Source organism: Manis pentadactyla, chromosome 1 (assembly GCF_030020395.1).
Source record: "Manis pentadactyla isolate mManPen7 chromosome 1, mManPen7.hap1, whole genome shotgun sequence".
NCBI classification, from domain to species: domain Eukaryota; kingdom Metazoa; phylum Chordata; class Mammalia; order Pholidota; family Manidae; genus Manis; species Manis pentadactyla.
In genome coordinates, this window is record NC_080019.1 from 134,897,103 (window position 1) to 134,915,746 (window position 18,644).

Below are 18,644 nucleotides of genomic sequence, written 5' to 3' on the forward strand. Positions count from 1 at the left end.
CTCAGGCCAAGCTAAAATTACAAGAATTAAAGCCCGAGTAGACACTTTCAACCAGTGAGCATGCTATTTGATGAATAAATATCCTTGCTTCCTTCTTCCTTAACTGGAGTAACTCCGAGGACTTTTCTTACTGCCTCACCCAGAGCCCAGCACGACGAGGTTCCTGAGCCTACGGTGGTAACTGGCTTGATTACACAGCCTGCACTGGCTTTATTTTCCCTCTTTTCATTTTCCACTTCCTCTCATGGACTTTTCTGAGGTTACCTCTCAAACACATTTGAGAAACTCATGTAAAAATCTTTGTCTTGGTTGTATTCTGTCGTAGCCAAACTTAAACATCCACAGTGAAAAAAAAAGAAAAGAAAAGAAAAGAAAGGAAAAAATCTAGTCAGTGTCTCAAGTTTTTAATTTCTTTTTTAATATCTATTGTTTTAAAAAAACTCAATGTTATTATCAGCTACATTGCACTGATTGATACTCTTCTTCCTAGTCTGTCCTTTTATATTTTAATTCTTCTTTAAAAACTCCTTCAGTCCCCTGTGATCAGAAAGACATCTTTCTACATTTTCTTCAAAATTTTTCTGTACTTTTTATACATATTTAATCCATCTGGAATTTATTTTTCTTCATAGTGTGAGATAAGGATCTAATTTTATTTATCCTGATATGGGTAAACAGCCAACTTAGCATCATTACTGAACAGCCATCCTTCATTGGCTGTTATTAGTAACACTATCTTTTTGATATATGAAGTTTCCATATGTGAATCAGATTATGTGCTCTTTATTCCATTCCACTGAGATATTTTTCTACTTGTGAACCAATATCACACACTGTTCATTATTATAGCTCTGTAGTGAGTTTTGTCATCTAATAGGGCAAGTTCCATTTTAGTTTAGTAACTTTTTAAAAATTGCAAGACATGTAATTTGTTCTTTTGCACATTGACCTATTTTATTTTAGTCTGACCTTCATAAATTGTTGCCTCTTTCTAAGAAAGCTATTCTTCCACTCATGTATTTAAAAATATTAACTATAATTACTTAGAACATAATTTGAGGATACAATATGGGTGCTGATTTCATTTATGAGCCTAATTATATAATTCTTGGTTTAATCTTTATTTAATATACTACCCTGTGCTTAAAGCAGAGTATGTGAACTCATTTTGCTATATTCTCCCTCCCTTATATTAAGTTAAAAGAAATGTAACAAAGTTCTACTTGATTTTCTAAAAGCAGTTGCATCTGCACCAAGTATGATGAAGAAACATTGCATTTTTTGGCTCCCAAAATTCAAAGATCACTCTCAAGGCTCCAGTTTTACAGGAGGGTCTGGCATGTTCTAGAAGCATCTTTCTACAAAATAAGTAAAATGGACCTCTATCAATTCCATCAGTAGTATATCTCGTCTAATATTTACTTTGAAGTGTTTAACAATACAACTATTATTAAATTAAATAAATATCTAAATATATTCCATAATATGCATTTATTTATTTATATTCTATCTTTTATCAGCAAGGATTTCAGAGTCTGATGCAATTATCTTCTTTCTAGGGTAAAAAAGAAGAAAGAAAAGTGAGCACTGTTTATTGCAGCCAATTATACCCTGCCATAATTGTGGTACATCCAGGGCTTGTGATCAAGGATTTTCTTATTTCTGGCCAATTTTATTTGCCTGAATGAGGCACATTGTTTACTTCAGAGGAGGTGTGGTTTTATTTATTAATTTTTTATTCATGACTCATTGTTATTCAAGGTGTGGAAGTTCTGATGGTAAACTGTGCCTTAATTATCAGAAAAGAGTCGATTTTTCCATAAAGCATAGGTTTGCAGTTATGAGTGTGGTCTTAACCTGCTCTTTTGTTATAATGGCATGTTTAAAAAGATAAAGTTCAGAGTAAGTGAGCAATGTTTTCCCCACCCAGAATGATTTCTTAAAAGAGAAACAAATGTTCCATTCCTCTCATAGCAGGTACTCCCATTCACTGATAACTGCATGAATCCATAAAGAGTAGCCATATGATGTGTTTAAGTGGACTTTTTTAAGTTAAATCAATACTATCTTACATTGTGTAACTTCACATGGGTGGTATAATGAAGATTACAAAAATTTGTGATTGTTTCAATAAAAAATACACATACACACATAAAGAAAGAGAGGGGAAGAGTGGGAGGGATAGAGGGAGAATTAGAGAGATGTACATATCAGTATGTATATTAGGCTTATAAATACCTGTGCACAAAAGTTATTTTTAGAATGTCAACACATACATAGAAGAGGAGAAATGCCATAATGATGACCTGAGTCAGAGGGTAGAAGGTTGATCTGTTAGGGCGTCTCTATAAACACAAAGTGCATGTGCCTAATTAGCATTTTGTCTTCCATGGCTTTCATACTTTTCCTAGTAGTTCTCAAAATGATAAAGTGTCAGTTTTGTTTACAACATGCATTTAACTTCATAAATCTCTACAAATGGCTTGTTCAGCTGACTAACATTTACAACTCTAAGTACATCTTTACTCATTAATATGTTCTTATAGATTAGCTGCCCTTTTGAAGTTACTTAATGTATATAGACATATTGGTGCCAAAGGTACACACCCAAATCATTCACACTGACTAGTAAGATGAGTACAGACTTATGTGGTTGCTTTACAAATCCCTGAAAACTTGAGAGATTTTGTTCTTCCCTTGCTGTTTGTTTCTCTATTTTCCCCCAGTTAGATTAACATCCCTTCAAAGCAAAAAAATGGCTTCAAAAAGAAGGGGACCTTCAAGGCCCCATTCCCTCAGCACCTATGAATCCCTGTTTGCAACTCTCTTTGCCATACTGGTGTTGCTCTTTGCTGGATTATTTGCAGTGTCTTGGCTGGTAATTGAGGGATCAGAAAGAGGTAAGTCACACCTTGCTGGCTACCGAAGGCACTCTCGGATGAACGCCCACACTTCAATCTCGGTGATATTGCCAGCATGTTTTATTCATTGCTATGCATTCGTGACAAGATATTTACATTGCATTCAGACACTTTGTCGTACTTCACTTCATAGATACTAGAAAGATTAGTTGGTGTATGATTTGGAATTCAGTTCAGAATTCAATCACGGGACTAAGTTTTAAAATATAAAAACATTAAGTAGGTTTCTCATTTTCAACATATAACAAAGTGGTTTTCATAACTTATGGGTTCATTTTGATAGAATTTAAACCATAAACATATTAAAATGTTTTTGACTTACAATTTGATAAGTTGGCAAAATTAAAGAAAAGGTATTTATTTCTAGAGAATATCTTCATTCCTTTATTAGCCCAACAATTTGAATTGCAACAAGATAATTGAACTTGGATGTAATTGTAGACTTAAAAGTTCTCAAGCTGCCTGAGTAGCAATTTGTAATAAACAGAAAAAAATAAGAAAATGTAATTGTTATTTAGAGCCAAATTATCTGTACCAACAACTTTTCAAAGATCTTCAAATGTATTCTCTTGTTACAAGAAAACTATGAGTAAGTTATTGTAACCCTCATTTATAGGTGAGGAATCAGAGACAGAGATTTAAGTAACTTGTTTAAATTTGCATCATTGCGAGGTGGTAGAAGATTCCAAACTAGACAACCGAACTTTAGAGCTTGTTCTTCTTTACCATTTATTCATTTATAGGATAACTTTTTTTTTACATTGGAAGCATAGTTGTAATCTGTGTATTGAGTTTATTTTTTTCCTAGAAAAATTTCACATTTTTTAAATGATAATTAATTAATTCTTCTGGAAACTCACATGGTTACACCTTTTAATATGAATGATTTTGGTTTTACCAAGCAAATTCTCAGCCTTTGAGTTAGTTATTTTCTGCTAGTAAATAAATAAGCTTAAATTCGAATGTAATAAATATTATTTATAGTTTTATAAAATAGTTCCAATATAATCCCTGTTTTATTGAAATACTATAGCCATAAATGAGGGGTGTATTTTAAAGAGAAAGAATACTTGTGGATATTTTATATGATTATATGAACAATAGACCATAAGAGGACAGAAGACATTCTGCTTTTAATATACACTGTTTGACTGGGAAACCATTTTAGACTTACGAGAAGTTATAAAAATTGTAGAGTTCTTGTATGATCTTCACCCAGCTTCCCCTAATGCCAGTATCTTGTATATCTATAGGACAATTGTCAAACCAAGAAATTAGCATTCGCATGATTATTAACCAAATCACATACTTTATTCAAATTTCACCAGTTTTTCCAGTAATTTCCTTTACCTGTTCAGGATTCAGTGTGGATTACTACACAGGATATGATTATGTTTCATTAGTCTCCTCCAATCTGTGAAGTTCCTCAGGCTTTTAATATGAAAGACAAGGAAAGTCTGAGGAACTGTCCTGGATTGGAGGAGACTAAATTGTGTTTCATATTTAAATATGCAAATTGAATGTAATCTTGAGTATTTAAAAAACATGAAATAGTATAATTATGTGTTGTATCAATTATGCAATGATAACTATTTAAACTAAATGCAAGTTATTGTTTAAAATATTATTTCTAACGTCCCTTCTGGACTAGGAATTTTGTTGTCATTATGTGATGGGTCCTGAGTTCTCAAGTCATTTAGTTCTATATCCAAATTCCAGGTTTGTCACTCATGACATTTATCATTTTCTTACTAAACCTAAGCCCTTATTTCCCCATCTGGGAAAAGAAGTAACATCTTCTATTACTAAGTTAATGTGAGAATTATGTATCATTATTACTACATTTACTAATGATTTCATCATTGTGTGAGTTTCAGTAGAAGCATTTCATTTTAAATATAAATATATATCAAAGAAAATATTCTGATAAAGATATTGGGTAGGAGTTAATGATTCATTTTATTATCCATATTTATATTCAGTTTGTTTGCTTTTTCCTTACAGTTTTTCATATGGAAGTCATATGTTTTCTGCAACATTTTCAATAGTTTCTCCAGTAACAACAGTCACCATCTAATGGCAAAATGTCATACATGGCAATTTAATAATTATTAGAATGAAAGTGTAGCTTCAAATCTATGTTTCAAAGTAACACATACTGAAATCTTCACAGCGGTCCACATGTAGAAACCAACAGTGCCCCTGAATGCTAGGTGTTCAAGAAGTAGCTGAAAGCAGCCACAGAACTTTTAATAGTCCATTCGTCACCATGTTTCCCTGAATTAGTGCCCAAGCTCGTGGAAGTTGATCATCCTTGTATGGTCCAACAGGAATCACTAGTAAAAGAACTTGGAGGCTTGGAGTGTCAGTTAGACTTCAGAGAAAATTTTAAAAAAAAGAGGATAAGAAAGAAGTTTATTTTTAATCCTGTAAAACAACCAGATAGAAAAAAAAAAAAAAGGCATCTGGTGTGAAGCAAGAACTTTACTCTTATGTCTTTACTGGAATGTGTATATCGTCTCTTTTCATGATTCACATTTTAATGTTTTAATTTTTATTAATTCATTTAGATGCAGTATTTGGAAGAAGTCACAAAGCCAGAGGGACATTGAAAATAACATCTGGAGCAACATATAATCCTAATTTTCAAGACAAACTCTCAGTGGATTTCAAGATTCTTGCTTTTGACCTTCAGCAAATGGTAGGAGACTGTTTCTCTTGAGCTGGCTTAAAAATTCATAATATAGTTTTCACTAACTACTTGCCAAAAGATACATAGATCTCATTTTCTCACTTTGAAAAAATTAGTAAATGTAATATGCCCAAGATGCATAAATGTGTGAGACCCATCACCACAGAAATGGAAATTATCCTTAATCCACATCTAAACAGAACATAAAGATTACTTTGCTTAAAGTTTTTAAGAACAAAAGTTTAAATCTTAAACTTCATATGATTTTTAACCTTTTTTTAGATAGATGAGATCTTTCAATCAAGTAATCTGAAAAATGAATATAAAAACTCAAGAGTCTTACAATTTGAGTGAGTACAATTCAAAAATTTTCTACTGATACAAAGCACAGAATCACAACATAGTAATATTTTTGCTAATATTTGTCTCCACTTTTTGCTAATATTGTCACTAAATAGTAGCCCTACTTTTGGGAGAAAAGGGAACATTCTAAATTTTCAACTTTTTTGTGCATATTGAGAAAAGTGGCAGGGCACAAACTTTCATATTAGGCTCAAATAATAATACTGTTTCTGGATAATTGATGTTAACATGTTTCTCTCTCCTGAGGGTAAAATCTGGCAGAGACATATGGAGGGGGCTGATGTTGAACATAATAAGCAGAGCAAAAAGAGTGTCTGATTTGTAATGAAAATGTGGAAGAAATTTGCTCATCACACTTCATTTAGGCTGTAAGTCGTGAGAGCAAGGGGATTTGTTCACTGCAGCACCCACAGGGCAGAAGACTGTACTTGAAGCAAAGTAAGTGATCAAGATTAACAGGATAATGATATCACTTCACTACTGAATACTTGAAGCAGGAGTTTTCTTAACTGCAAACTACCATAAGACCTTTGGAATAAGAGTATGAATCAGCAGGCTATTGTGTTGTCAGAAACCTATAAAAGTTAAGAGGGGAAAAGACAGAGAGAGGGAGTTCTGTTGATATATATACATATAAAATATTCTTAAAATGAGAGTGATCAAAGCCTGATATACCTGAAAAAGAGGAAAAGAGAGTAAAGCCTTCAAAAAGAAACCTCACAATGAGAAAACATCAGTGGAAAGAAAATATCCCAGAAGCTTAGGGAAAATATAGGTCCTATGATGCAAGCTAGCAAAAACTAAAGGCTGCACAGTAGCAAAGCATTAGTTTGGGGTCAAGAATTTTGTAATTTAAGTAAAATGTGTTATCAAATGCATCATAAAATGACTGCAAAGGAGATACAATTATTCTGATTTATAAACGACCTTGAGGCTTGGAGCTATTATGTAACCTGTCTCCAACAACACAGGCAGAAGTGTTAGGAAGGGCCTTTGAACCCAGTTTTGTCTTTCTCCCCATTTTGTATACGTCCTCCTCCCGCATCAGAATGTTTCAGCAGCAGATCCCAAGGAGGACAGCAACACACAGGGATGCTGTATGCTTTTTACTCTAAAATATTTGGGTAAACTCAAGATGCAGTGGAGAAAAGGAAAGTTCTCTAGAGAAATACAAGGGAAGCCAACGACCCAAGACAGCAGACCCAAGAGTGACAGCCAAGATAAGCCTTTGGAGCCTGATTTACGCCAGGCTGGATAGATGGGAATATTTCTTAGTTACAAATGTCCATCTCTCCGTATTCTTTTACCATAGAAGTAAATACATGTTAGTTTTTAGGCTACTGTTGCCCTGCAATTGACTGTCAATCACGGTCAGGGTGGACGGACAAAGAGATAAGTCCGAACCGCCAGCTTCAGGTGAAAGCGCACTGTGTGAGCTCGGAGTGGGCAGCAGTGTTTTCATGACAGTGCAAAGTCACTCCCTACGCAATATGTGTATTAATTAATGTAACTTGCTTTCATTTATCACTGAATACATGTACACCATTTTTGTGTACTAACTAATGTTACTAGACAATACATGGCCAGTTGTGTATATAGTCTGTGTAATAGGAATGCAGGAAAAGAGAAAGATTTTAAATGTAGTCTAGCCTCTACTTGCCTGTTTGGGCTGGAATGCTCACAGCCTCAGAAGGAAGTTTATTCTCATCCAACAAAAGAAAAAAATTCATACTGCCTAACGTGTATCCCTCACATAAGGATATCTGATAAAAACTAGGAATATATTTTCAATGTTGCTGTCATTATTATTGCTGTGTCTATTCATTTCATTTCAGGTGCTAGAAAGTTATTTCTTATTCTCAACCAAGACTTTATTTCTTTGGCTCTTACCCATTGATCCTGGTTGTAGATATTAATTTTTTACAGAATAAATGTGTATCTTCATATCTCAGCCTTTCAAATACTGGTATTATCATTCTAAATGCAAGTACTCTGGGGTTTTGTTGCAGTAACTCACTCTGGCCTCCCTCTGTATCTCCTTCCTCACTTCCCATAGGCTTCTGCGCCAGCCTTACCATATTACCTATACACCTTCAGAAGCATCCTTCATTCTCTTTTGTGTACTTTTTCACTGCCTGAACCTCCATTTCTCCTCACTATATATTGCCTCCATCCTTACAAGCCATTAAGAACCAGTCCATGTCACCCCCCCATGGAGATGCTTATCTGACACTCTAGGTTAGGTATGTCCCCCACTTGCTCACTTAGCACCTTGCACCTGCATATAAAGCAATAATCCTCATGCTATAAGGGAACCGTCAATTTGCATGTTTTCTTACTAGACTGTGAGTTCCCTCAGGGCAAAGAATGTGTCTTTGATATCAGTATTTTCAAAACCTAGTTAATGTCTCTATAAAGTCTTAGCAAATGAATGACCCATTTATTTAATACCTGTTGTTAATATATTGGCTACTGTGCTGGTGTTACATGTTTTCTTTTAACCCTTGTCCTACAGATAAAAAAAATAAGTATACTCTTTCTATTGCTTTAACTTTCTGTTAGAAGAGAATTTTAAGTAAAACAATTCTAAACTAGTTCTCTGGAAATACAGGAATGTTAATGTATTCAAGAGCCCTGTGTTGGAGGGGTGGGTCATGGAGGGTTTTGTGGAAAATGTGGAACACAGTCTGAGAAACATAGGCAGAGATACCTATGTAGAGAAGAAAGGGGAAGCCATTTCTGGCAAAGAAAGGAGAATTAATGTAGCATGCTGAGGATATGACCCAGCTAGCATTGAGGGTCCATTCAGAAAACGTTGAGACATCAGGAGGGTGTTGAATGTAAGCCTAGGAATCTGACATTGAACTTTGTTCAGTAGGAGCCAAGGGGACTCCAGGTCACTGGAGAAATGCAGTGAGCCTGACTTTACAGAAAGGCCCGTCTTCTGTCTCAGATGATGAACAGTTAAACTGGAGAGCCTGGTAACAAAGACACTTGTTGGCACCTGGTCTTCACAACACTGACATTACTACAAGTCCTTAGTTCTCAGGGACCAAACAGGTAGGAAAGGCAAGACAAAGGCAGAGATCATGTTTAGAAAAACAATGACAGAAAGTCAAATGAGAATCATTTAATGATTAGAAAGAAACCTGGCACCTTGCCTTTAATGTTGAAACAAAACTCATCCTATCATTGCAAGGCACAATGAAGAAAAGCCCAAAGCTCCATCTTTTTATACAAAAGGTTTGAAATTTTTCCTTCCTCCCTCCCTCCCTTCCTTCCTTTCTCTCTCTCTCTCTCTATTACCTCTTTCTTTCTTTCTCATGTATTTATCTACCTATATTTATCATTCTTCATCCCATTGCACATTCATGACATCTTAGTCCCCAAAGCCAGCCAGCCCTACCGCCGTGTCCTGTCTTCATTCTCACCTGCCTACAAGACAGGGGCTTCTGCTCCTGTTTCCCAGGGCTTATCTTCAGATAGCTTCTTTCACTGGCCCAATATCAGGGATAGAAAGAGACATGTAGACTCTCAGAAAAGGTTAAGTTTTTATCTTTTTCAAAGTGTTATTCTTAAAACATTTATTCAATATTTATTCTGTGAGGATAACACCATGCAGGCAAAAATTTTTTTTTCCACTGTATGTTATTTCTCTAATGTGGAATGAGTGAAACTAACCTGTTATTGTGCTTTAAGGAAAGTGTTTTGACTCAGAAAGCATTTAGTGGTTGATTCTTTTAATAAAGGGCTGTTTAACTTTGTGGCAATATGCAGCTTATTTTGCCCTTTGAACACAAATGAGTCACAGTTAGGAATGGAAAGACTTTTTGTTTACTCAGCAACCCTAGAGAATACTAATATCATTAAGGTAAATAAGAGATAAGAAACATTTTGATTTATTGCACTCAGGCTCTTTATGTGGTACAGAATATATCTGCTTTAAAAAAATACTCAGGTATTTTACTGGAGCAAGTACTTTGAAATGAAAATGGCCATTGTTTCATCATTTTTCCCTGAAGGAAGAATTTTCATTTACCTTAATAAAACCAATCTCATGGCAGTGATAGAGATTGTTACTAAACTATTAAAATAACAGTTTTAGCTTTCTTACTAGGTGAAACACAAATGTTTTTTGATTTTTCTGATTTCTACTATGTATCTCTCAACATTTACACTGAACAAGACACACACTTTAAAGTAAACAACTGTATGTGGAAATAGGATATGTAACTCCTGTCCTTACAAAGTATAAATTATTAAATGCAGCATATGATTAGCACATTATTCATACAAAAATATTTCATGTCTGAGGATGAATTAAATGATTACTTTTAACTCAGTGAAGGAAAATTCAGATTTGTACTTTTTGTACCAAAAATACTTTACCTCTTCACTCCTTAATGCAAATAAATGCAAGTGGTCAATCCAATAAACCTGTAGAAATTACATGAAAAGAAACCTCATATTTAATCGGAATTAAAACTATTAACTGTGCAACCAAGGATAAGGTGAAGATGTGGGAATGAAGACAGAGAAAGTAAGGTATATTATGTACTCTCACTGTACTTTAACCATATTTAATTGCGTTCATTTAACAATTTGGGGGTAGGGTGGTTAAGGAGACATAATTAGAAGGAGAAGATGAAGAAAGAGGAAGAGGAAGCAGCAGGAAGGAGAGGGGAGGGAGCAGGAAGGGCAGGGCAGAGGGAGAGGGAGAGAGAGGATGGAAGATTCTGTCTTCCAAAAGCATGGAGGGAATAAAATGTCCATTCTCCTCTAAAAATATACAACTAGCTACTTCTCCATCTATTTAAATATAAAGTTCTGGTAACAGCGTAAGGTAAAAGAAAGTGGACCAGCATCTAGGTAAATGTGTTGCATTGTCTTTCCTATTGACAAATGGCTCATAATAGTGATGTTGACAGCAGTGGTGTTGGGCATGGGGGATGAGTACCATATAAGAAGCAGCTCCAGATTTCATTCCTATCTCTGATACTAACTGCTATATAACTCTGGGGAAGGTTACCTACATTATTCTGAGTCTCAGTATCATTATTGCTAAAAATAACAAGTTGGCCAACACCAGGTGTAAAAATAGAGTAAGCTCCTTTTTCTGGAGCTTAAGTAAATATGAAATGAAGCCTGAGCATTGTATGCCAGTTAGGATTTTCTTAATTGTAACAAGCAGAACACAGGATGAAGATCAGAGCTAAAGTGCCTTAAATGATATATGTTTATCATCTGATATCACAGGACATCTGGAGGTTTCAGCAGTGGTTAATTCAGTGGCACAGTCACAATGACATAATAACAAATTTTGGTGTTTTTTCCTTTTACTATGCTATCTTTAGCTTGTGGACCATAGCTCATCTCATGACCCAGAGATGGATGTGGCAGTTTCAGCAATCACATATAGATGTAATAATGTTGAACAAAAAATAGTAATTTTACTATGAGCCTTTCCTTTGTGAGATATGGAAAAGTGTTTTGGAAGTTTCCCATCAATGTCCCCTCAGAGCCCATTGACCAGGGCCCAGTAATATGCACATAAATAAAACTATCATTGACATGAGGATGGTTGGAGAAGATATCACCCTTCCAGGGGAAAACAGAGTTATTTTCAAATAAAATTAAGGATCAGCCAGCATGGAAAAACTAACAAGAGGGAGAGAGTAGATGAAAGTGGTGTCTGTGACAAAATACATTCTTTTATTTTTTTATTTTTTATTTTTTATTGAAGGGTAGTTGACACACAGTATTACATTAGTTTCAGGTGTACAACACAGTGATTCAACATTTATATACATGATAATTCTAGGTACCAGCTATCACCATACCAAGCTGTTACAATATTTTGACTATATTCCTTGTTATACATTACATTACATCCCGGTTACTATTTATTTTACAATTGGAAGTGTGTACTTTTTTGTTGTTTTTGTTGTGAGGGTATCTCTCATATTTATTAATCAAATGGTTGTTAACAACAATAAAATTCTGTATAGGGGAGTATATGCTCAATGCACAATCATTAATTCATCCCAAGCCTAATTTTCGTCAGCCTTCAATCTTCTGAAGCATAACAAACAAGTTCTTACATGGAGAACAAATTCTTACATAGTGAGTAAGTTACATGGTGAACAGTACAAGGGCAGTCATCACAGAAATTTTCGGTTTTGCTCATGCATTATGAATTATAAACAATCAGTTCAAATATGAATATCCATTTGATTTTTATAGTTGATTTATATGCAGATACCACATTTCTCTCTTTATTATTATTATTATTTTTTAAATGCTGAAGTGGTAGGTAGATACAAGATAAAGGTAGGAAACATAGTTTAGTGTTGTAAGAGAGCAAATGTAGATGATCAGGTGTGTGCCTGTAGACTATGTGTTAATCCAAGCTAGACAAGGGCAATAAAACATCCACGTATGCAGAATATTTCTCTCAGAGCAGGGGGGGTGAGGTTCTAAGCCTCACCTCTGTAGATCCCCAATTTCTCACCTGATGACCCTCCTGAGACTGTGCCTGTCTTAGGTTGTTCCTCCCTTGAGGAATCTTACCCGTCTCTGGCTAACCAGTCATCTTCCAGGGCCATATAGGGAAATGTAAAGTTGGTAAGCGAGAGAGAAGCCTTATTGTTTGAAAAGGTTAGCTTTTTACTTCTTTGCATATTTATGCCCTGTGGCTTCTATGCCCAGCATTTGTCTTGAGGTATCTTTACCACTTGGAAGAATTATGATACTCGGTAAATTCGATATGAGGCATGAATTCTATTTAAGGGTTGTAATTAGGAAGGAAGAAGAAAAGCTATAGAAGTAGCAGGCGGAAGAAAACATGGGAAGATTGATTATTTCTTTGACATATCTTCTTGTAGAGTAACTTCAGCATGTATAGGTTTTAAGCTACTACTTAAATTACGCACACACATTAACATAATAGAAGTATAGTTACATAACTAAAGCATACCTGTAATTACCAGCCATCTCCAGTGAAACCAAGAAAACCAGTTAGGTACCTTAGGCATTTGTGAAAACTTATCTATGATATGGTGGATATTGTCCAACTGAACTTGAACAGTCTGAGAGAAATCAGACAAATTAAAACAACCCGTTCCTGGGGACTGTTCACATCCCTTATGTTCTTTTAACAGTAAATAGTCTGTAGTTGTAAGATTTTGGAGCGCTGCAATTTGCACTTCTCCTAATTCTTGGTTGAGTTCCAACAGTATAGATCCAGTCAAATTTGTTGTTTTACTGTATGCACAGGCCAGCTTAGATATCTCCTTCCTCATTCCATGGCAAGTCCAGGAACTGGTGGGATGAGTGCATCTACAGCTGTAGCAGAGCGTGGATCTTTGTTGGGGTTTTTAGATGATCATCTTCTGGCATGAGTCTTCCAGAGGATGTTGATGTTGGAAGATCTTCTTCATATCGTATCTTAGTTCATTTTTGGGGTAGCTCAATTAGGCTTTGATCCTCTGTATAAACGCAAACAGACCCTTTGCCTACACTTTTATATGCCCTTTATACCCTTGTGTAGAACTCATTGGAGGTTACCACACAGGAACTGCCTGTATCACCTTTTTTTTTTTTGGTATCACTAATCTACACTTACATGACGAATATTATGTTTACGAGGCTCTTCCCTATACCAGTTCCCCCTATAAACACCTTTACAGTCACTGTCCATCAGCATAGCAAAATGTTGTAGAATCACTACTTGCCTTCTCTGTTTTGTACAGCCCTCCCTTTTCTCCTACCCCCCCATGCATGCTAATCTTAATACCCCCCTACTTCTCCCCCCCCTTATCCCTCCCTACCCACCCATCCTCCCCAGTCCCTTTCCCTTTGGTACCTGTTAGTACATTCTTGAGTTCTGTGATTCTGCTGCTGTTTTGTTCCCTCAGTTTTTCCTTTGTTCTTATATTCCACAGAGAAGTGAAATCATTTGGTATTTCTCTTTCTCTGCTTGGCTTGTTTCACTGAGCATAATACCCTCCAGCTCCATCCATGTAGCTGCAAATGGTTGGATTTGCCCTTTTCTTATGGCTGAGTAGTATTCCATTGTGTATATGTACCACCTCTTCTTTATCCATTCATCTATCGATGGACATTTAGGTTGCTTCCAATTCTTGGCTATTGTAAATAGTGCTGTGATAAACATAGGGGTGCACTGATCTTTCTCATACTTGATTGCTGCATTCTTAGGGTAAATTCCTAGGAGTGCAATGCCTGGGTCAAATGGTAAGTCTGTTTTGAGCATTTTGATGTACCTCCATACTGCATTCCACAATGGTTGAACTAACTTACATTCGAACCAGCAGTGTAGGAGGGTTCCCCTTTCTCCACATCCTCACCAACATTTGTTGTTGTTTGTCTTTTGGATGGCAGCCATCCTTACTGGTGTGAGGTGATACCTCATTGTAGTTTTAATTTGCATTTCTCTGATAATTAGCGATGTGGAGCATCTTTTCATGTGTCTGTTGGCAATCTGAATTTCTTTTTTGGAGAACTGTCTGTTCAGTTCCTCTGCCCATTTTTTAATTGGGTTATTTGTTTTTTGTTTGTTGAGGTGTGTGAGCTCTTTATATATTCTGGACATCAAGCCTTTATCGGATGTGTCATGTTCAAATATATTCTCCCATACTGTAGGGTTCCTTTTTGTTCTATTGATGGTGTCTTTGGCTGTACAGAAGCCTTTCAGCTTAATATAGTCCCACTAACTCATATTTGCTGTTGTTTTCCTTGACCGGGGAGATATGTTCAAGAAGGGGTCACTCATGTTTATGTCTAAGAGGTTTTTGCCTATGTTTTTTTCCAAGAGTTTAATGGTTTCATGACTTACATTCAGGTCTTTGATCCATTTTGAGTTTACTTTTGTATATGGGGTTAGACAATGGTCCAGTTTCATTCTCCTACATGTAGCTGTCCAGTTTTGCCAGCACCATCTGTTGAAGAGACTGTCATTTCGCCATTGTATGTCCACGGCTCCTTTATCAAATATTAATTGACCATATATGTCTGGGTTAATGTCTGGATTCTCTAGTCTGTTCCACTGGTCTGTGGCTCTGTTCTTGTGCCAGTACCAAATTGTCTTGATTACTATGGCTTTACAGCAGAGCTTGAAGTTGGGGAGTGAGATCCCCCCTACTTTATTCTTCTTTCTCAGGATTGCTTTGGCTATTCGGGGTCTTTGGTGGTTCCATATGAATTTTTCAATTGTTTGTTCGAGTTCATTGAAGAATGTTGCTGGTAGTTTCATAGGGATTGCATCAAATCTGTATATTGCTTTGGGCAGGATGGCCATTTTGACGATATTAATTCTTCCTAGCCATGAGCATGGGATGAGTTTCCATCTGTTAGTGTCCCCTTTAATTTCTCTTAAGAGTGACTTGTAGTTTTCAGAGTATAGGTCTTTCACTTCTTTGGTTAGGTGTATTCCTAGGTATTTTATTCTTTTTGATGCAATTGTGAATGGAGTTGTTTACCTGATTTCTCTTTCTGTTGGTTCATTGTTAGTGTATAGGAAAGCCACAGATTTCTGTGTGTTGATTTTGTATCCTGCAACTTTGCTGTATTCCGATATCAGTTCTAGTAGTTTTGGGGTGGAGTCTTCAGGGTTTTTTATGTACATTATCATGTCATCTGCAAATAGTGACAGTTCAACTTCTTCTTTACCAATCTGGATTCCTTGTATTTTTTGATTTTGTCTGATTGCCATGGCTAGGACCTCCAGTACTATGTTAAATAACAGTGGGGAGAGTGGGCATCCCTGTCTAGTTCCCAATCTCAGAGGAAATGCTTTCAGCTTCTCGCTGTTCAATATAATGTTGACTGTTGGTTTATCATAGATGGCCTTTATTATGTTGAGGTACTTGCCCTCTATTCCCATTTTGCTGAGAGTTTTTATCATGAATGGGTGTTGAACTTTGTCAAATGCCTTTTCAGCATCTATGGAGATGATCATGTGATTTTTGTCTTTCTTTTTTTTGATGTGGTGGATGATGTTGATGGACTTTCGAATGTTGTACCATCCTTGCATCCCTGGGATGAATCCCACTTGGTCATGGTGTACGATCCTTTTGATGTATTTTTGAATTCGGTTTGCTAAAATTTTGTTGAGTATTTTTGCGTGTACGTTCATCAGGGATATTGGTCTGTAGTTTTCTTTTTTGGTGGTGTCTTTGCCTGGTTTTGGTATTAGGGTGATGTTAGCTTCATAGAATGAGTTTGGGAGTATCCCCTCCTCCTCTATTTTTTGGAAAACGTTAAGAAGAATGGGTATTATGTCTTCCCTGTATGTCTGATAAAATTCCGATATGAATCCATCTGGCCCGGGGGCTTTGTTCTTTTGTAGTTTTTTGATTACCGCTTCAATTTCGTTGCTGGTAATGGGTCTGTTTAGATTTTCTGTTTCTTTATGGGTCAATCTTGGAAGGTTGTATTTTTCTAGGAAGTTGTCCATTTCTCCTAGGTTTCCCAGCTTGTTAGCATATAGGTTTTCATAGTATTCTCTAATAATTCTTTGTATTTCCCTGCCGTCCTTCGTGATTTTTCCTTTCTCATTTCTGATACTGTTGATTTGTGTTGACTCTCTTTTCTTCTTAATAAGTCTGGCTAGAGGCTTATCTATTTTGTTTATTTTCTCGAAGAACCAGCTCTTGGTTTCATTGATTTTTGCTATTGTTTTATTCTTCTCAATTTTATTTATTTCTTCTCTGGTCTTTATTATGTCCCTCCTTCTGCTGACCTTAGGCCTCATTTGTTCTTCTTTTTCCAATTTCGATAATTGTGACATTAGACCATTCATTTGGGATTGTTCTTCCTTTTTTAAATATGCTTGGATTGTTATATACTTTCCTCTTAAGACTGCTTTTGCTGTGTCCCACAGAAGTTGGGGCTTAGTGTTGTTGTCATTTGTTTCCATATATTGCTGGATCTCCATTTTGATTTGGTCATTGATCCATTGATTATTTAGGAGCGTCTTTTTAAGCCTCCATGTGTTTGTGAGCCTCTTTGCTTTCTCTGTACAGTTTATTTCTAGTTTTATGCCTTTGTGGTCTGAAAAGTTGTTTGGTAGGATTTCAATCTTTTGGAATTTTCTGAGGCTCCTTTTGTGGCCTAGTATGTGGTCTATTCTGGAGAATGTTCCATGTGCACTTGAGAAGAATGTATATCCTGTTACTTTTGGATGTAGAGTTCTATAGATGTCTATTAGGTCCATCTGCTCTACTGTGTTGTTCAGTGCTTCCGTGTCCTTACTTATTTTCTGCCCAGTGGATCTATCCTTTGGGGTGAGTGGTGTGTTGAAGTCTCCTAGAATGAATGCATTGCAGTCTATTTCCCCCTTTAGTTCTGTTAGTATTTGTTTCACATATGCTGGTGCTCCTGTGTTGGGTGCATATATATTTAGAATGGTTATATCCTCTTGTTGTACTGATCCCTTTATCATTATGTAGTGTCCTTCTTTATCTCTTGTTACTTTCTTTTTTTTGAAGTCTATTTTGTCTGATATTAGTACTGCAACCCCTGCTTTCTTCTCTCTGTTGTTTGCATGAAATATCTTTTTCCATCCCTTGACTTTAAGTCTGTGCATGTCTTTGAGTTTGAGGTGAGTCTCTTGTAAGCAGCATATGGATGGATCTTGCTTTTTTATCCATTCTATTACTCTGTGTCTTTTGATTGGTGCATTCAGTCCATTTACTTTTAGGGTGATTATTGAAAGGTATGAACTTATTGCCATTGCAGGCTTTAAGTTTGTGGTTACCAATGTTTCAGGGTTAGCTTCTTTACTATCTTACTGTCTAACTTACCTCGCTTGTTGAGCTATTATAAACACAGTCTGATGATTCTTTATTTCTCTCCCTTCTTATTCCTCCTCCTCCCTTCTTCATATGTTGGGTGTTTTGTTCTGTGCTCTTTTTAGGAGTGTTCCCATCTAGAGCAGTCCCTGTAGGATGCCCTGTAGAGGTGGTTTGTGTCAGGCAAATTCCCTCAACTTTTCCTTGTCTGGGAATTGTTTAATCACTCCTTCATATTTAAATGATATTCTTGCTGGATAAAGTAGTCTTGGTTCGAGGCCCTTCTGTTTCATTGCATTAAGTATATCATGCCATTTTCTTCTGGCCTGTAGGGTTTCTGTTGAGAAGTCTGATGATAGCCTGATGGGTTTTCCTTTGTAGGTAACCTTTTTTTACTCTCTGGCTGCCTTTAATACTTTGTCCTTGTCTTTGATCTTTGCCATTTTAATTATTATGTGTCTTGGTGTTGCCCTCCTTGGATCCCTTGTCGTGGGTGTTCTGTGTACCTCTGTGGTCTGAGAGGCTATTTCTTCCCCTAGTTTGGGGAAGTTTTCAGCAATTATTTCTTCAAAGACACTTTCTATCCCTTTTTCTCTCTTCTTCTTCTTCTGGTATACCCTTATAATGTGGATATTGTTCCGTGTCGATTGGTCACTCGGCTCTCTTAGAATTCTGTCATTCTTGGAGATCCTTTTATCTCTCTCTGCATCAGCTTCTCTGCATTCCTGTTCTCTGTTTTCTAGTCCATTAATGGTCTCTTGCATCTCGTCCTTTCTGTTTTGAAGTCCTTCCAGAGCTTGTTTTATTTCTGTATTCCCCTTCCTTAGTTCTTGCATATTTCTCTGCAAGTCCATCAGC

The 18,644-nt window shown here is 36.2% G+C and overlaps 1 protein-coding gene across 1 annotated transcript in view; it reads left to right on the plus strand.

Moving 5' to 3' along the window:
- Positions 1–2,644: 2,644 nt before the first annotated feature.
- Positions 2,645–18,644, plus strand: part of TMPRSS15 (transmembrane serine protease 15) — a 128,660-nt gene continuing 112,660 nt past the window's right edge. Inside the window, exons 1-3 of the mRNA XM_036881556.2 lie at positions 2,645–2,900; positions 5,492–5,622; positions 5,896–5,963. Of these exons, the coding sequence (XP_036737451.2) occupies positions 2,756–2,900; positions 5,492–5,622; positions 5,896–5,963 (344 nt within the window). The 5' untranslated portion in view covers positions 2,645–2,755. The remainder of the gene's footprint in view (positions 2,901–5,491; positions 5,623–5,895; positions 5,964–18,644) is intronic.